At 41.7% G+C, this 19934-nt stretch overlaps 1 protein-coding gene across 1 annotated transcript in view; it reads left to right on the top strand.

The window, feature by feature from the left end:
* CACNG1 (calcium voltage-gated channel auxiliary subunit gamma 1) overlaps positions 1 to 19720 on the top strand; it is a 39956-nt gene extending 20236 nt beyond the window's left edge. Inside the window, exons 2-4 of the mRNA XM_061615577.1 lie at positions 6009 to 6083; positions 17263 to 17400; positions 18888 to 19720. Coding sequence (XP_061471561.1) covers positions 6009 to 6083; positions 17263 to 17400; positions 18888 to 19114 — 440 coding nt within the window. The 3' untranslated portion in view covers positions 19115 to 19720. The remainder of the gene's footprint in view (positions 1 to 6008; positions 6084 to 17262; positions 17401 to 18887) is intronic.
* Positions 19721 to 19934: the final 214 nt, after the last annotated feature.

Raw genomic sequence — 19934 nt, 5'->3', positions numbered from 1 at the left:
ATAGGCCTGTGCCAGGTCAAACTTCGCAAAAACTTTTCCTTGTGAAAGTGATGCCAAAAGATGACTCTCCACTGGGTTTGGATATGGATGCTGATGCAGGGCTTTAATGATAGTGCACTTGTAGTCACCAGAAATGCGGATGTCACCATTGGCCTTCAATGGAGTGACAATGGGTGTCTCCCAAGTAGGGTGTGTCACTGGCTCCAAGATGCCTTGCTCTATGAGGCAATCAAGTTCAGCATCAATCTTTCCTCACAGTGCGAACAGAACACAACGGGGTTTCATACAGATGGGGGCCACAATACGATCCAAGAACAACGAAATAAGAGGCCCCTTATATTTCCCAAGACCTTTATCAAAAACAGCTTTGAAATCATTTAGTGTCCTGCCCAGAGTGCAAAACACAAGACGGAGACAAGACTGGAAGCAATTCTTGTTTAATAAGAGTAACAGCAATATCAAAAGCAGTGCATTTCATAGTTCTGACTATGCTGACTCACTACTGGCCCTAACTAAGCTACCTAGGCATCCTCTGCAGCGTATGGAGTAAGTAGACTCAGCACCCCAATCACTCATAATCTCTGACTCCTTCAAAGACTCTTCCTCTGACCAAACCACGTCTTGCATCATCTCGCGCAGGGTGAAGGAGGCAAGCCTCCGCCTGCTCATTGGACACTACAGGCTCACTAGGTGCCGGCTCAACTTCAGGAGGCGGGGAGCGAGTTGGCGGGGAAATGTTTGAAGGTCCAAGCGGGGCATCCTGGGGGGGTTGAGTTGGCGCGAGAGAGATCGCACCCCAATGGCTCTGGCAGCGTGCTTGCAGGTGGCAAGATGCTATCAGGTGGAACCATCTCTAAGCCACCCGGGGGAGTGTTCAGAGAGCTTGAAGGGTTGCTAAAGCTCCCCCCTCCCTCAAGGCTCTCAGAAGTCTCATCCTCCTCTGCCCACTTGCTCTGAGGCATTTGGAGTAACTGGGGCTCAACATCATCCCCCCTCCATGCACCATTCCCCTCCACCCCCTGAGTTTGGGCTTGTCTGGGTAGATGTCATGGAATTCCCTCACCAAGTCTGGCACATACATGTCATCCACTGCTTCCCAAGAGCATTCCGATGGATTGTAGCCCTTCCAGTGAATCAAATACTGGAGTTGCCCCCAGAGCTTTTGCGAGTCCAAAATCTGTTCCACTTCGTATTCTTCCTGACATAAGAACATAAGAGCCTGCTGGATCAGGCCAGTGGCCCATCTAGTCCAGCATCCTGTTCTCACAGTGGCCAACCAGGTGCCTGGGGGAAGCCCGCAAGCAGGACCCGAGTGCAAGAACACTCTCCCTTCCTGAGGCTTCCAGCAACTGGTTTTCAGAAGCATGCTGCCTCTGACTAGGGTGGCAGAGCACAGCCATCATGGCTAGTAGCCATTGATAGCCCTGTCCTCCATGAATTTGTCTAATCTTCTTTTAAAGCCATCCAAGCTGGTGGCCATTACTGCGTCTTGTGGGAGCAAATTCCATAGTTTAACTGTGCGCTGAGTAAAGAAGTACTTCCTTTTGTCTGTCCTGAATCTTCCAACATTCAGCTTCTTTGAATGTCCACGAGTTCTAGTACTATGAGAGAGGGAGAAGAACTTTTCTCTATCCACTTTCTCAATGCCATGCATAATTTTATACACTTCTATCATGTCTCCTCTGACCTGCCCTTTCTCTAAACTAAAAAGCCCCAAATGCTGCAACCTTTCCTCCATCCCCTTGATCATTCTGGTTGCCCTCTTCTGAACCTTTTCCAACTCTATAATATCCTTTTTGAGATGAGGTGACCAGAACCGTACACAGTATTCCAAATGCAGCCGCACCATAGATTTATACAATGGCATTATGATATCGACTGCTTTATTTTCAATACCTTTCCTAATTATCGCTAGCATGGAATTTGCCTTTTTCACAGCTGCCGCACACTGGGTCGACATTTTCATCGTGCTGTCCACTACAACCCTGAGGTCTCTCTCATGGTCAGTCACCGCCAGTTCAGACCCCATGAGCGTATATGTGAAATTCAGATTTTTTGCTCCAATATGCATAATTTTACACTTGTTTATATTGAATTGCATTTGCCATTTTTCCGCCCATTCACTCAGTTTGGAGAAGTCTTTTTGGAGCTCTTCGCAATCCCTTTTTGTTTTAACAACCCTGAACAATTTAGTGTCGTCAGCAAACTTGGCCACTTCACTGCTCACTCCTAATTCTAGGTCATTAATGAACAAGTTGAAAAGTACAGGTCCCAATACCGATCCTTGAGGGACTCCACTTTCTACAGCCCTCCATTGGGAGAACTGTCCATTCATTCCTACTCTCTGCTTTCTGCTTCTTAACCAATTTCTTATCCACAAGAGGGCCTCTCCTCTTATTCCATGACTGCTAAGCTTCCTCAGAAGCCTTTGGTGAGGTACCTTGTCAAACGCTTTTTGAAAGTCTAAGTACACTATGTCCACTGGATCACCTCTATCTATATGCTTGTTGACACTCTCAAAGAATTCTAATAGGTTACTGAGACAGGACTTTCCCTTGCAGAAGTCATGCTGGCTCTGCTTCAGCAAGGCTTGTTCTTCTATGTGCTTAGTTAATCTAGCTTTAATAACCTGGTAACAATACAAAACTGCAAGGCTGCCCAGAGAGCAGGCAGGAAACTGGGGCAATTTGCCCGAGGTCCCCACAAAGCAAGGGGTCCCCTCCCACAGTTCTTGTGGATACCCTATCATTTATTGGTGTTTGACTTTGCCTTCCTCATTAGGTGTCTTCTTGCCTCTATGAACTTTATGGGACGGGGGTGTGGTGGAGTATATTTAGAAGCATATTTAAAAACAGGATTAATAGTTGTTTATTTTTTTTTTCATTATCGTAACTTTGGGCCTGGGTTCAGTGAGGGGTGATAGTGAGACTGAAATTGAAATGGGGCTTACCTCTGTGATTTAAGCAGATTCAGGTTCCAGATAGGCTTAGAACAACTCCAAGGGAGGTTGTTTTAACTCCTGTGATGCACTGTAGTTTATTCTTACGTAATGGTGAGCTGACAATATTTAAGTCGGCTAAATTCCACATCCTCTCACCCAGACTGGGAGCAGCCAATTAGATTGTGTTATGCTTGCCCTCTTGCTGTCTTGTGACTATCCAAGGAATGCCTCCATTTACAAAGAGGCATGATTAAAGAGTGGCCTGATGGCAATATTTGCGTTGATCCCACTGACCCAATTTGTGTATTATTCATGTTCAATAAAGTTGTGGCCTGTTCAAAATCCAATTAAGTGGCACTAATCTCCCTTCTCCTTCCTTCCTCGAAAGAATTTCTGGCCAGTAGGGCAGACCTGTTACCTAGAACTGGATACCTACAGTGGGAGCATGTGAGAATATGCTAAATCACCTTGCAGTCCTATAGAGGTGCAATAGCCCTGTTCTCCTGCAATGTAATGCCAGTCCAGTGACATAGCTTTGACGTCACAAGGACTGTGTTTAATAGGTCTCTAACAACACACATTCAGTGGTATCTGTATACTGCTCAACACAAGACAAAAGAGTGGCACAGTCCCCATTTCAGAGTGTTTTACCATCAGTTAGAATGCAAAGCCAAGGTAGAAGTTAAGAGCTTGATAAAGCGGAAAGGTGGGTAAAGTTAACGTGGTGCTGGCCTAGGAAGGGGGGAGAATTATATTTCAAAATAAATTGGTTTTGAGAAGTGATTTGCAGGGAGAAGGGGTTTAATGGGCACAGGAGAAGAAAGTATTGACACAGTATCATAACTGTACAAAATAGTTATTAAGCAAAGACAACCTCCATAATATAGGTTACCATCTTTGTTTTCTGTTTCTTTTACGGGTTTACATGTTTTTAACAGCAGCTTGACAGCAGAGGTTAAGCAGAGGAAGTTCTTTTTGCCACATGCTTTCATGCCAGTAAAGTTTTTAATTTCTATCTGTTAGGCTTCTGTTAAATGTACAAAAGCAAATAGGCTTTGAGATGCCCTTCTAGGGCAGTGCCCAGTTAATTATTATATTAACCTTCATGGGATGGGCAACATTTAAATTCCTTGTCTCAGGCACCAAAATCTCTAAGGCCATTTCTCCACAGGAGCAAGGCCAGTCAAAAAGGTGGCAATCCTACCCACACACACATACTACGTATAAGATGGCCTCATACAAATTCTTAATACTGTAATCACAGTAATGCACATGTGAGTGTGCTTAATTGTGATGTGAATCCAAACATTTCTGCATGGTTTTACATCAGCAGAACTCAAGTCAGATTTCTCAGAAAGAAGAAAGGGAAGGAGTTATATTTGAAACAATTCTATATTAAGTGACTATTGTGCAAGAAAGGATATTTCCGTGCGTCTACATAACACTAGCAGGAAAACAGTGGCATCACAGGTACACTAAGCAGAGCCCATTTTTCACAGGTGTTATTTCACCAGTGATGCTACATACCAAATAGCTAACCATACTTAGAGTGGGAGAGGCATTCCAGCGTGTGGGAATAAAAAAATAATTCTTCTGCAACTGCTTCCATGAAAAATCCATCTTCATAAATTTGTACTTACCTATAGAGTTCTCCAAAGTGCCTTAGACAAGTTATTGTTGTACTCAGCTTTCTCATCTGTAAAATGGGGGCAGTGCTCTGCATTGTAAAGCTTTTTCAAAGATGAAGAAGAGCAGGGCTTTAAAATACTTTACTTATTAAATGTGCTGTGTTTTATCTTTATGTTTTCTACCGCAGCCTCTTAAGCAGTATATAATACCATTACATTAAAAAATATTGTTAAATATCCCCCCACTTCTCTGAATGATGAGAAGCTCCAGGGGTGGTACTACTCAGATCTGGCTTCCTTTTGAAGGAGAGGTTATTTAAGGATTATGAAATTTTGTAACATTTTGTGTACTTGCAAATATACAAGTTGAGATTAGCTGGAGGCAAGCAGCATGAGCAGTTCTAGCGAACAACAGACCTGCTTCCCCACATCAGATCCCTAGAGGGAGGCATTTGCAGCCCCATGGGCCTCTTTGCTGTAAGCTCTCTCCATCCCTGCCCCCCTCTCTAGAAACAGCAGGTCCTTCTGCACACAAATGATAGGCTCCTCAAGGCGGGGCAGCAGGAAAGAAGAGTCCCCTTCCTCAAAAGACTCTCGCATTCCAGGGTGATCTTTCAGCCATTCGCTTCTGCTGAGAAAACCTCATCCACCCTTCCCAAATTCTGCTAACAAAGGATATGGCTGGCATGGCTTGGCCAGCATTCATAATTATACTTAGGGGAGTGGTAGTATCAGTCACCTTCTGCTTGCTGTAGTCTTCCGGCCTTACATGAAAAGTGCAAAGTTAGAGGTGATCAATATATGTAAGGAGTGAAAGAGTCCAGGAAAAAAACAACTGTAATTGCTTGCTATGCTTCAGGGGTGGAAGGGTTCATCACGTATGCTAGGCACATATAAAGCCTCAGATTAAATTCCTGCCATCGAGGGTCTCAGATAGAGAAGCTCTGGGAAAGACCTCTACCTGAAATGTTAGAACAGAGGCAGGCAACTTGGCACCTTCCAGCTGTTTTGGACTACAGCTCCCATCAGCCCTGACCATTAGCCATTCTGGCTGGGGGTGATGGGAGTTGGAATCCAAAACAGCTGGAAGACATCACATTGGCTACCCCTGTGCTGAGGAGAGCTGCTGTCAGTCAGAGTAGGTGGGGAAGTACTTTGATGACTCAGTGGCTTGACTCATTAAAAGATGACCTTTTACAAGAAGAAAAATAAAACGTGTAAGTGAGCAAAAGAAGCTGCAGCCCTGTACACGCTTACCTGAGAGTGACTCCCATTGAACTCCGAGGATCTTACTTCTGAGAAAACATGCATCACAGGACTGCACTGTGTGCTCTTTAAATCCCTAGTCTGTCTCAGCATTCAATGGGAATTAAAATAATAAGGGAAACGGACTAAAAATGTGCCTTTAGCCATATTTCTTTTCTTTTGTTTTCCTTCAGAACGCAACTGTTCGTATTTCACACACTTTGTCTCAGGAGAGAGCACAGAGATATTTGAAGTATCAACACAAAGAGGTAAGAGAAACTGGTAAGAAGGCAGTCTCTTTATTGTTGCTGCCATGCACCTGATACAATAAGCAAGCCAGCAGGCATGGACATGACTCCCAACAATGGGAAAGTAAAACAGGGAGTAAAGGGAGCCTTTCCAGGAATATAATTGGAGGAGGCTTCTATGGAATTAGATGAAAATCATATGGCATATCTACAGAAAGATTTGAGCAGCAATCCTATGCACACTTGCCTGGCAACTCAGTGGGATTTCCACTTAAGCAGGCATACGTTGAATTGCACTGCTAGTGGGGTTGGGGAAAAATTCAGTTCAGTTCACATTTAGAAGTGAACTTATCTAATTCACACTTTCCAAAACAATATGTGAACTGAAACACAGCCACCTTTTGAAATTTACACATCTCCAGATTTTACAATGTAATACTCCAGTAATGTGCACAAAAATAATAGAATCATAGAATCGTAGAGTTGGAAGGGGCCTATAGGCCATCAAGTCCAACCCCCTGCTCAGTGCAGGAATCCAAATTAAAGCATACCCAGCAGGTGATATATATATATATATATATACATACACCAGGGTAAAATGTGCATATTTAATACATATATTTGTGAAAATAACATACAAAAATGCATCATCTTAGGGGAAATTGCTTTGCAAATATGTGTATGTTAGGCAAACTTGCATAGAAAAATGAATATATTAGGAGAAATGTGCAATAAAATGCTAATGGAATTTCATGAGGACTTTAAAAAAGTGATGTGGAAATGTGGAGAACGGAACTTAAGATGGGAAAAAGGAGAAACCAAAATGGACAGACTTTGGCCATCCCGAGTTGCTAGGCAGACTTTCTAGGACCAGGGCTGGGGTTTATAGTCACAGGGTACATTTAGGCATGTTTCTGTTCTTACTATTAATGGAAATCTTTCCTCACCTATACTTGTGAACTTACTATACTATGTATTGTGTTTTGTCCTAATGTTGTGTTTGTTCTTTTGATTTTTTATTGTTTTCTTGAAATAAAATTCTTAAAAATAACAATTTAAGAAGTTTCCAACAGTTTTCTAACAGTAGGAGCTAGTACAGGGAACACACCAACATGTTCCCTCCTGTCCTCAGAACAAATGGATGATGGACACCCAGCCCTGTCTGCAGACTCAGTCTTGAGAATGAGGAGGGGAACCTCCAATTCACTGTTTGTGGATGAGAACCAACCTGTTGACCCTTGTTATCTTTTTCAGTAGTAATGATTTATGGCAGAATGAGTCATTATAACACCACTAAGTTCAAGTAATTTTACTGCAGCTGTGCAATAAAGCTGCCTTAACTATATTCACATGGATAACTTTTAATATCCTTCCTTGTCCACTCATTGTTAATTTGATTTAATTATTTAATTTGTTTATAATGATTTGATGACCCCTTTGAGGATCCAGTAAATCAAAGAGACTTACTCGTAGATAAGATATACAGCTAAAGCATGAAATCATCTCATGAATGCAGAAGATTGTTAGTCCAATAACAATGTTGTTCTATTGCACAAGTATATGTTACTCCGACACCTCCGGAATTAAGAAATGAGTAGTATGGGCCACATATTAATTAGTTTATTTTAATTATTGTACAGCAAGAGTAGCCGACATGGTGCTCTCCAGATGTTTATGGACTACAGCTCTTTTCATCCCTGAGTATAGGCCATACTGGCTAGAGCTGATGAGAGTTGCAGTCCAAAAACATCTGGAGGGCACTATGTTGGCTAGCCAATTTACAACATCTGCAACATCGTTTAATAAAATACTGTAGATCAGAAGTGTAAATGAATAATCTACTTTAGTTAAGAACACAGGAAACTGCCTTATACCAGATCAGGCCAGTGTTCTGTCTAGCTCAGTAATGCCTACACTTTTTTCCCATCCCAACCTGAAAATGCCAGGAGTGAACCTAGGATGTTTTGTATACAAAACAGGTATTCTCCCTTTGAGCTATGGGGAGCTATTTAATGTGGATAAATTTGACTACCATTCCTACCGGTCTACTTGTCTCCAAATGTCAATTATAATATAATTGTTCTTTGCTCTTCATTGCCCACACACCTGAAATATTTTCAGGGGCAGCCCTGTCAGCATCATCAGTTCTTGAACTGAACATTGGGGCCAAGGAGATGAAGGCCAAATGGGGGCTCCCTATTCTAGGGATGGTAAGCTATGAGAGATCAGTTTGAGCAGTCATTCCACGGTGATCACCAATGTCCAGTGTATCTCCCTCCAACCTGCATTGAATTTGCCAATTATGCCAATTATGAGTTATTTAGATTGGAAAAGCCTCAAGACAACTCAGCTCAATCCAGTTGATGCGACAATGGAGTGTAGGTGAAAAAGGTCCTTTTCTTCAACCTGTATGGGATGGAAACCAAGAATTCCTGCTTGGCCCCACTGGCAACCGGTTGATCCTGCACTGCCAGAAGTCAGATGACTGGACAGGATATTGTTTCTGTCTAGAACTGCAGATTGAGGGAGGTGTGGCTGCTTTAAACAGTGCAACAGCATTCACCCTTGATTGGCCAAGCCAAGGCCAGTCTCCTGACTCAAACTTTATCCAAGGTGATAGATGTAATTTGGGGGCTTCCCTCCCCACCACAGGTTGGGAAGCACCATTTTGTCCAGAATCTTTCCATAGTAGGGATTTATGAACATGTCTCAGTGCATTCCAACATTCATTTGCACTTTCATCTGGTATTTTGTTTTATTTTAAGAACATAAGAAGAGCCTGCTGGATCAGGCCAGTGGCTCATCTAGTCCAGCATCCTGTTCTCACAGTGGCCAACCAGGTGCCTGGGGGAAGCCCGCAAGCAGGACCTGAGTGCAAGAACACTCTCCCCTCCTGAGGCTTCCGGCTGCTGGTTTTCAGAAGCATACTGCCTCTGACTCAGAGCACAGCCATCACAGCTAGTAGCCATTGATAGCCCTGTCCTCCATGAAGTTGTCCAATCTTCTTTTAAAGCCATCCAAGCTGGTGGCCATTACTGTGTCTTGTGGAAGCAAATCCCATAGTTTAACTATGCGCTGAGTAAAGAAGTACTTTGCATAAGTCTTTCTTCAGTTTTATCATCTGCTGATACGAATGTTTATCAGCACACACGCAGAGCTTGGAAAAGTTACTTTTTTGAACTACAACTCCCATCAGCCCAATCCAGTGGCCATGCTGGCTAGGGCTGATGGGAGATGTAGTTCAAAAAAGTAACTTTTCCAAGCTCTGCACAATAGACATGTACATCTTGGCCATCAACAGATATTGACACATCAGTTACCTTTCCTGTGTATTCCCTTTCAAAGTTAATGAATTTCTAGAGGGGTTAGTTGTTTGCAGCTAAAACAACAGAGACTTGTGGCACCTCAGAGACAAAGTTAATGAAATGGCTACTGTCGTATCACAAAGCCATCTCACCATGTTATCAGAAGTATGTCCCATTGAATTCAATGGGGCTTACTCCCAGATAAGCTGCAATATTGCTGACAACTGCATATAAGTCTTTTTATTGCACATTTTAGTTCATAAATTAGTATTTTATACAGAAAATGGCATGTGAAAAAGAACAATAATGAATGATTGGAGTGAAAGAATAATGCTCCATGGGTGTTTAAATTCAGTTGAGATTTGGCTGGGAGTTGGGCAAGAGCACTTCTAAAACAAACAAACAAATATTTTGAATCAAAAGGTGACAAAAGAGATTACTTCTTTCCATGAGAAAAGAACACATTAAAATGCACAGTAGTAAGCAGATTGTCTACTCAGTACATGTCTATTCAGCTCTGTTGGGTTAAATGGGATTTACTCCCAAGTGAGTGTGTATTGGATTGCAGCCTAAGGCTGCAGTCTTAACCCCACACACTTGGGAGTAAGCCCATTGAATTCAGTGGGATTTATTTCTGAATACACATGGTTAGCATTATAACCTTAATGGGTATAGGCTGAATGCTCTAGCATTCAACAATTTACACAAAGTCAACACATAACACTTAAAAAAAAAAAGCAATGAGGCATCTGCCAAGACAGCAACAATTATAGATTAACAGATACATACTGTAAATAGCATATATGCAAAGCAATTTACATATATGTATTTATCTATTTACATATAATATTTGCATTTTAAAAATGCTTTTGTTGTAGAGAACTAATAGCAAGAGTGTGTGCCATGATGGAGGTTGAATAGGCTGACGAAATGAAATCTGCTTGTATGGATTCCTCCAATATCCTCATTCCATAGTTATTGATTTCAACTAGGAATATCTCAGTCTATCCTGCTGTTTTCAGAACACACAACCCACATTTTTCAGAAAATCAGATTTTTTAAAATGGGACTGTCATATATTGAAATGGATCTACCATTTAGTCCTGCTTAATCTCTCAGACCTGTCTATATGTAGATACAAGCTTTCCTGTTGTCATTATTTTTTCTCTCTTAATGCTACATGTAACCAAAGTTGTTTTCTGTATGTACAAAAGCATCCTTCTGAAACAACCTGACATATGCCTGACAAGAAGACAGGTGATCCTTTGCAAACTGCACAGGAAAAAAAGGCATCAGTTACACCGTAAAGTCGTTTGATATAGAAATTGTAAAGCCACTGGCTGACTTAGAGTGGAGCTGCACAATATGGCCCAGTATTTGCCTCATCGTTATAAGGTCAGGAAAGAGGGAAATTTGCAAAGGAGAATCAGCAGGCAGATGATGAACCATTCCCCTGCCTGCTGTTCTCTCCTCCAGATGCCTGCCAGCCATTACTGTCCTGTTCTTTTTCTCCAACTGCAGCAGGAAGTTGATGGGCACTATAAGGGATAACCACACTCTCCCTCCTTTTCCTTTTAGTTAGTTAGTTATTCTTTATTTATATCCCGCCATCCTTCCAATACTGGAACTCGCGGCGGCTTCCAGATAAAAGCACATATCCAGGAATACCCCGATTTACGTACCTTCGTTTAACAGATCCTTGCGATAATGGACATGCTCCATACGCCACCATACCCCACTTAATGTACGCGCGCTTTGCAATTACGGACACTTAATGGCATGACGCCGCTGCCATCTAGTGGCGATTGCAGTGCAGTACATGCATAGATAATTGCTTCACTTTAAGTACATTTTCACTTTACATACATGCTCCGGTCCCATTGCGTATGTTAATGCGGGGTATTCCTGTAATTAAAACATACAGAATCTACATTAAAATGAAATTAAACTCTTAAATTTCCTTTTGATGCACATCCATGTTTTTTGTTATCTCAGGAAATGCAGGCTTGGAAATGTGCATTTGCCAACATAAAATGTAGTTCTGCCCTCACTCACTTACTTAAGCAGCTAGCAAAACACCACCTAGAAATTTGATAAATGTATCATTAAGGACATTCTGGTAATTATAAAGTGGGGAAAAACAGAACACTTCTTTAAAACAGGTGACAATGATGAACTACTTCCACACGTCACACTACTGAGATGTCTTATATAAGACACATTGAAGACTACAAAAGACTGAAATAGGACAATTGTAGCTTTTCCCTCTTTAAAGCTAAAACTGACCCCTGACTACTAGAAACACACAGAAAGGAGACATTTTTACATCGAATAATAAACTGCCATGAGAATAGGGGCTGCAACTCCAAACAGAACAAGCCAAGCCACATGTGAGAGAGACAAGGTGCAATAAGAGTCCCACCCGCATTTCATAATATCTTGGCAAATTTTGCAGTAGTAGCCAAGAATGTGTACAGAATGCAAACTCTTATTTATTTGCAGGGAGGGAGCGAAGGATAAATATGCTTGATCTAGGAAACGAAAAGACAAGTCAATTTCCCAACTTGGATCATCTGCATTTCAAATGATGTTTTGCCTGAAGAGAGAACCCCACTAGTTGCTTCTGAACCCCTCAGCACACGACGTTTCTTGCCAGAGGGAAGGACTCATCCTGACCAGAGTCAGGACCAGTGTAAGACTTTTTCCTGCTTGAGGCACACAACAAAATGGCGCTTCCCATTCCACATACAGAAGCCAATCAGACTGGCAGCTGAATCTTCCTTCGGTACTAGGAACAACACTCTCCACCGCACTTGAAAGTAGCAGGCTAGCTTTGAGGTTGCAGGGCAGATGGCATGAAGCATGCAGCTCTGTCTTCCAATATCTCACAGCTGTTTGCTCATTACTCCACCTGCCACTTGCTTGTTGCAAATGCGCAGACAAACACTGCAGTGCAGCAGCAAAAGCACCAGAGCAATGCACGTGCGCATGCAGTGTTATGTGCAAGTACATGGCCAAGGCTAGTTGCCTTTTTTCCTTTCCCGATGGCACCGTCTGTGATGGGCTGGGAGAAGCTGATAAGGACAGACAGGCCAGGCCTGGCAAAGCCAGCAAGAAGCTGCCTCCAGGATACCAGCTCTGGAGGGTAAGACTGGACTGGCAGAGATTGCCCTGCCTCCATCATCCACCACCTGAAGCAGCTGTCACACTGCCTAACAACACAGTGCCCTCCAGATGTCATTGGACTCCAGCTCCCATCAGCCCTAGCCAGCATTGCCAAAGGTCAGGGATGAGGGGCGTTGAAGCCCAACAACATTCCCGTGGTAGGATAACCCTTGAAAAAATATTATTCTGACTCTTTCCTTCCATTGGCCTCTTTGGCACTGTTGCTAACCTCTAGAGCAGGAGGATGACGTACAAACCTTTGGCAGAATTAGAAATATAATGGATACCATTCTCAGTTGTTTGATTCTCTCATTTGAAACACATTTCAAATACGATGAATGCCTTCATATTTATGCATTCATCAATGGCATATATATTAGCACAAGGCAAGCAATAAGCCACTTGCAATTTACATACCAAAACAATGTGTTTTACACCCTGTGGAATTATTATGATTACTGTCCATAGATTTCATTCATTCATTCATTCATCATTTTATTTGTATGCCGCCTTTCCACAAAAGATTGTGCTCAAGGTGGCTTACAACAAGGTGAACAGAAATACATCTAAAAAACAATTATAAAAACCATTTCCTAATAACAAATAAAACAGTAACGTAACAACACCAAGCAAGAACAACTTTTCAGTGTTATGAACATAATAAAACAATCTTTTCCCACAAACCTCATATCTGAGGAATTCCTTCTCATGTTGGAAAGCCTTTGATGAATAAAATGCCTCCACACATTCTGTTTATAAAAGATTTTTACTTTTTACATTTATTATGTGTTTGCTTACTATTAGACTCATCAATTTGAGCTTAAAAACAGGTCTATCCCATCATTATTTACAGGAATACCCTGCTATACAGACCTTCACTTTACAGACACTCGCGAGTACAGACATATTTACAGTAGCGCCATTCCCCTGTTTACGTACGCTTGCTTCACAAGAACGGACGCTTAATGGCAGGACGCCACCGCCCGATCGGTTTCCAACCACAAACTTTTTCTTAAAATAAGGCCTACTGTGTTTGTTTTAGTTAAAAATGCGTTATTTACATCAGTTATGCCCGTATATGACAATTGCAGTGCAGTGTATGCATCGATAAGTGAAAAAAGGTAGTGCTGCACTTTAAGTACATTTTCGGTTTACGTACTCGCTCTGGACCCATTGCGTACGTTAATGCGGGGTATTCCTGTACTGCAGAGGAAATACTTGGAGTGCACTGCAAAAAAGAAGAAAGTGCATGAACCATCTCAAATTCATTTTTTAAAGATGCTCCAAAGCATTCTAAATACATGTCAGACTATCCCAAGTGGAATCAACCTATATTAGGGCCAAATGTGATGTGATAGCAGCAGTTTAAACTAGGGATGGAGGAGAAATTTGTTCCGTTTGCATTTTAATTGACACACATGTATTTGTAAGGAGTCGGGCCTTTAGTATGGCAGCACCTGTTCTTTGGAACTCCCAGCCTACTGAGATTATCCAGGCACCATCATTGTATCCTTTTAGACACTTGCTGAAAACATCTTTGTTTCGGCCAGTCTATTCAGACACACAATTGGTTCCAGGTTTCATTGTGTTTCACTGTTTTTAGACATTTTAATAGTTTTTAAATGTTTTAAATACGTTCTTATTTTGTTTTGAACTGTATTTTTATTACCGATGTGTTTGCTGTCTTGGGATCTTTGGGAGGAAGGGTGGGGGTAGAAAGTAAATAAATAAGTTAATAAATCTAAGCATAGCTATCCCATGAGCTATGCAAAACCTGCCCAACAAATTCACTAAAAATGTGTATGTTAGAGGAAAAAGTGGAAACTCAACTTCGGCTAAAGCATAAAAGTCTTGAGAGAGAAACTGGGAGTGTAAACTGCAGGCGGATGAGTGGGTTGTGTCCTCTTTACCAGTGTGTCAGTTTTGCAGCTAAAGTTGGACATCACCCTTCCTTTCTATGTCATTTGGCATAGAAAAAAATATGAAGAAAAATGTGTAATCTGAAAAGATTAAAATGAAACATGTTTACCCTCTTGCAAAAATCAGTGCACTTATACTGGAGCCAATTAGCAGAAATAGCAGAAAAGAACCATCATGGTTTCTCCTAGAAGAACAAATAGGGAGGAGAAAACACATTTTAACACTTAGAAAAACCCAACACTGTAGAAGGCAAATATCAGTCACTATAATATTAATGCCTGACTGTGCATATTTAATATTAAATATATCTGCAAACTAATGCAATATGTAAACAAAACCCTGAATTATTCAGTTAGCATATGAATCCCCTCCCTGTCCAGACATTGGCTTGTATGTTTGGCTCCATAACTTGCCACGTACATAGCTTAACTACACAGAAGTTAACGTCTCTGAAGTATCAGCCCAAAGAAAATAGATTTTACACAAAGCTGTTAGTAAGCCAGAAGAAAGTATTCCAGGGGTGGAAAGATCTGTCAAGTTTGGTTCTCTCAGTTTCTAATTTTTCCAATCTTAAATGCAGTTCTCCACATTTCTGCAGCAATTTGTGGATGTTTTTTTTAAAATCCTCATGAATATTCTTAAGCATTTTGGTGTGAATTTCTCCTAATAAATATATTTTTGTGGGCAGTTTTGACTAATGTACACATTTTGTAACCAATTTCTCACAATATAATGCATTTTTGCATGTTATTTTCACTCAAATATTTGTTTTTATGCACACTTCCCCCTAACATATGCATTTTTAAAAAACATTGTTTGGTTGGCAAACTGCATTCCAAAATATGAATAAGAGAATTTTGAAGGATGGCTGTGTTTCTATTCTCGTATTGTTTCGGACAGTGTGAATTTGATCGATTCGGCTTGAAATGTAGACTGAATTGAATTCCTTGCCCATTACTAGTCCTGAGCAATGTGAGCTTCTCAACCGTCCTATTTCGAAAGTACCTGGCTTCCAATCTCTCAGGGAAAGAGAGTGTTATCTCTTATGCTATCAAGGTGTGACACTTTCAACAGATGGTATAACATCTGACAAAAAACCAAATGGGTTGTTGACAATCCCCTTTCTCGGACCTGTGCACCAATCCCTGCTCCTGTTATTATGGCATGTATGATGCAGTGCTGTTATTTGTAGTCCTGCATTAGCAGGGCACCTGGTAACAAAACATAGTATGAGACTGTTGGGCTGCAAACCAATAAACACACTCACATTGTACTGCAGAGGAAGCTTGGGAAATAGATTTTGCTTGCACGTACCTTAATTCAATGATTTCTTATGGTAGTGTGTTGTTCAGGGGTGTAGTCGTCCAGGGTAGCAGATGGTCTTATACCCCTTACTTTTTGGGGAGCAGGGTCCCAATGTCTCCAGAATCCTATGAGCCAGTCAGCATGAAAGGGGAGTGTGTTAGCCACTGAGAAGAGTCTTCTAACATACTTCCTTGCCCTTTCCTGATGATTGGAACCAATCAGCATGAAAGGGGAGTGACTCAGCCACTGAGAAGACTCTATCCAGTAGCTAACACTCTCCCCTTTCATGCTTATTGGCTCCTAGGGATATCTCTTATTGTGGTAGAAAGCATTAACAAGGATCTCATTCTCAACTTAGCAGCACAAAAACAGGGAGGGGCGTGGCTGTGACTATCATGAAGGGACCCTGCACTTCTGAATTTGCCACTACACTACTGGTGTTGTTCCAGGTAAAGTGGTTGGATTGTTTCACACAGTTCAAGCAGATTTAATTTTGTCTCATCTGATAAGCCATGCTCTAGATGAGATCTTAGTTCATCTTTAGATCATTCTAAAAATACTTCAAATCTCTGTTTTGATCCTCAAAATAAGATATGAACAGCCAATTAAAGGCATGGAAAATGGACTGCCTTCAAGTCGATTCCGATTTATGGCAACCCTACAAATAGGGTTTTCATGGTAAACGGTATTCAGGGGTGGTTTTGCCATTGCCTTCCTCTGAGGCTGAGCAGCAGCGACTGGCCCAAGGTCACCCAGGGAGCTTCATGGCTGTGTGGGGATTCGAACCCTGGTCTCCCAGGTCGTAGTCCAACACTCTAACCACTACACCACACTGGCTCTCAATTAAAGGCATAGGATGGTATTAAACTAAATAATGGTGCAAGTACAAGGATTTTGGCTTGCACAATAGGATTTCCCCCCTCCTTCCCCCACATGTGCCCTGCACTGTCCCCAAATCTGTACCAGAGGATTGGGGGGGGAACCTTCAGAACAGATTCATGGGGTGCGGGGAAGGAGGGAGAAGGAGAAATCCTTTAGCACTATGTTGAATTCAGCCCCATATCAAACATATTTCTACTATTCCCAGTCCTACACATTACTATGTCAGTATGGTGTAATGGTTAGAGTGTTGACTTAGAACCTAGCAGACCAGGATTCAACCCCCCACTCAGCCATGAAGCTTACTGGGTGACCTGGGGCCAGTCATTGTTTCGCAGCCTGAACTACCTCACAGGAACCTCACTGCAGAGGTAGAGAAACATGTACACCGCCTTGTACTCCTTGAGGCAAGGTATGATATAAATGAAATTAGAAAATAAACAACTGCACAAGGAAAGCCTTGGACACCCCATAAGCCCACCCTCTTTTTAAAGCTGTATTATCTTATCACAAAAAAAGGTTAATGGTTTTAATTTGCTTCCAGTGAATGCTGTAGCCCCAATGTGGCTGGAACAATTTGTTGATTTGTTTGCATCACCCTTTCCATCTGTGTTTTGTCTTGACAGAATACAGCATTTCTGCAGCTGCCATTGCCATCTTCAGTGTTGTCTTTTCCATCATTGGAACAATTTGTGTCCTCTTATCCTTCAGGAAAAAGATGGATTATCTCCTGAAGCCAGCTTCTATGTTTTACACCTTTTCAGGTAGAGCATCACATGAGGGGTCAATAGATGTAAATTTCCTGGTGTGGATCAAATTTAGGGACTGCATGCATAAAACATGATTGAAGATTCAAAGAATGGAGAGGAGAAAAAACTTGGGTGAAAAGGAAACAATTACTTTCACCTGGGAAAGAAACATACACAGTAGGGTCATTCCTCATAATAACAGACCACATATTAGGCACCATTTGTAAATCTACCTTATCACTGTGTGTTGGTGTTATAAGGAATGCCTAGATTTACCAGGATATGCTGTAATTGTTTATTCTAGTCTTTTGAAGTTATTAGTTCGTATTTATTTATGAGAATTATATTCCACCCTTCCTCCCAGCAGGAGCCCAGGAGGAGTAATTCTTGCATATATGTGTTGTCCCCTCAGCACCTAAAAGTTTCAGGGACAAGGTTCGGTTTCTTCTTTGGAGGGCAGGCTCCTGATAATGTTGTTGTATTTTATTTATTTACAAATATACCAGTGGAGCACAGGTAGAGGCAAAGAGCTCAAGCACTTCTACAAGCAGCAGATGCACTCACCTGGATCAGATCCCCAGAGAGGCCCTCCAGCATCCCAAGAGAGCTTCCAGGCTTCAGCTAGCTCTCTGCCCCTCTCTTTCCCCTCTGGCCCCCTTTAACGGCAGTTTCTTTTATTCCTTTTTCTCTCGCGCACGGATCTTCTATCACCTCCCCCCTACTCTTACCTAATTCCTCTGATGGGTTTCATGCCATCCTCTTAATGGTTCCTGTCCAATAAAGATATATTTCCCTGGGCCATCGTAGACCCTAAAAAAGTAATTTGCCCGACAAAAGATATGGCCAGGTCAGCATTCACAACTGTGGTTGGGTGTTTACACACACACACACATACATGTACAACACATGCAGTTTAACTTATCAAAGGCAACTAATCATAACAGATGGTTCCCAACACTCTTATTCCACTAGCATAAGAGACTTTCACTGACAGAGTGGGACTTTCCTCTCTTCTCCTCTGCAGCCCCCTGTGTGCCCTCAAAATCAGCTCTGGAGGTTTAAGGGACCCTCCAAAGAAGATTGGGGGGAGACAGGGCGAGAGGAGAAGAAATAGAAGGCCTCCTGCACCAGAGGAACTCTGCTGATGCTGCTTTGGATACAACCCAATGGCTATACCCTGACTCCAGGATCAGAGGCAGCATTCCCTACAATACCAGATGCTGGAGAACGACAAGATTGTGCTATTGTCTCGATGTCCTGCTTATGGGCTTCCGATGGGCATCTGGTTGGCCATTGTGGGAAATGGGGGTTGCTGGATGCTGAATGTAGACAAGCTTTTGGTCTGATCTAGCAGGGATCTTCCTGTTTTATGTTCCAGCAATGCTACGCAATGGGAAAGAAGATGTTGGATTCAGTTAAATCTGATTAAGTGAATAAGGGTTAAGGTCATGACTGTAAATTCTATCCAGCTGCTCACAGCTTTCATTTTTCCCTCCCTCCAGGCTTGTGCATTATCATATCTGTGGAAGTCATGAGGCAATCTGTCAAAAGGATGATTGACAGTGATTATACTGTCTGGATAGAGTACTACTACTCGTGGTCTTTCTCCTGTGCCTGCGCTTCTTTTGTCCTGCTCTTCATCTGTGGGATTGCTCTTCTGCTCATCTCCTTGCCCCGTATGCCCCAGAATCCGTGGGAGACTTGTATGGATGCTGAGCCAGAGCATTAAGCCACACCAGCTCATATTGCCACATAAGTAACATCCTATCTGAACATGCATACAAAAAGGTCAGCTATATATAGATATTATAAGAGAACTCTGGGAGACAGTGTAGGATGTCAGAATAATCTTTGGATAACCCCCATTTATGGAATCAAAGGATAGTTTAAACACAAAGTATCATTAATTTAAAAAATAAATAACAAAAAGTGTTAAGATTACTGGCTCTGGCAACATGTGCAAATAATTGTGCTCAACTACACTACCAATTTGTAATACTGCCCAATGTAGTTGAAGAGTGGATGGTATTAATCTAGTTGAATGGCAATGTGCGCTGAAGAGAGATATCAATTTCATCCAATTTTTTACCCAATTCCTCTTTTGTAAGGTTTGGGGGTCAGAAGCAAGAGATAACAAAGCACATTCTTGCTTTTGTGGGTAAACCTTATTCTCCATCTATATAACTGGAGGAAGACGTGAATGGTGAATGACTGTAAATAATGCTGCAACTAATTTGTAGAATATATGACATCATTAAGCTCATTATAATAAAAAAGATTTTGGATAATGTTAGGATGGAAAAGTCTTCCTAAACACGACCACATTGCTGTGTAATATCAACTTTCATGATTTTATTTTAGCTCTCGTTTCAGCTCATTATGTATAAACATGACTGGTGAAATGGCAAAAATTGTGAAATCACTTTTAAAAAGCAAATTGTATTCATAGAGTTGGAGGGCTGCAGGGGACCTCTTCCAAGTAACGTTCTTCTAACAGGCTTCCACGTAACATCTACATCTTAAAGAAGTGAGAGCAGCCATGTTTCACT

Source organism: Rhineura floridana, chromosome 3, assembly GCF_030035675.1.
Source record: "Rhineura floridana isolate rRhiFlo1 chromosome 3, rRhiFlo1.hap2, whole genome shotgun sequence".
In the NCBI taxonomy this organism is placed as follows: Eukaryota; Metazoa; Chordata; class Lepidosauria; order Squamata; family Rhineuridae; genus Rhineura; species Rhineura floridana.
Note: the sequence above shows the minus strand (reverse complement) of the source record. Positions and strands in the feature narration are given on the sequence as shown.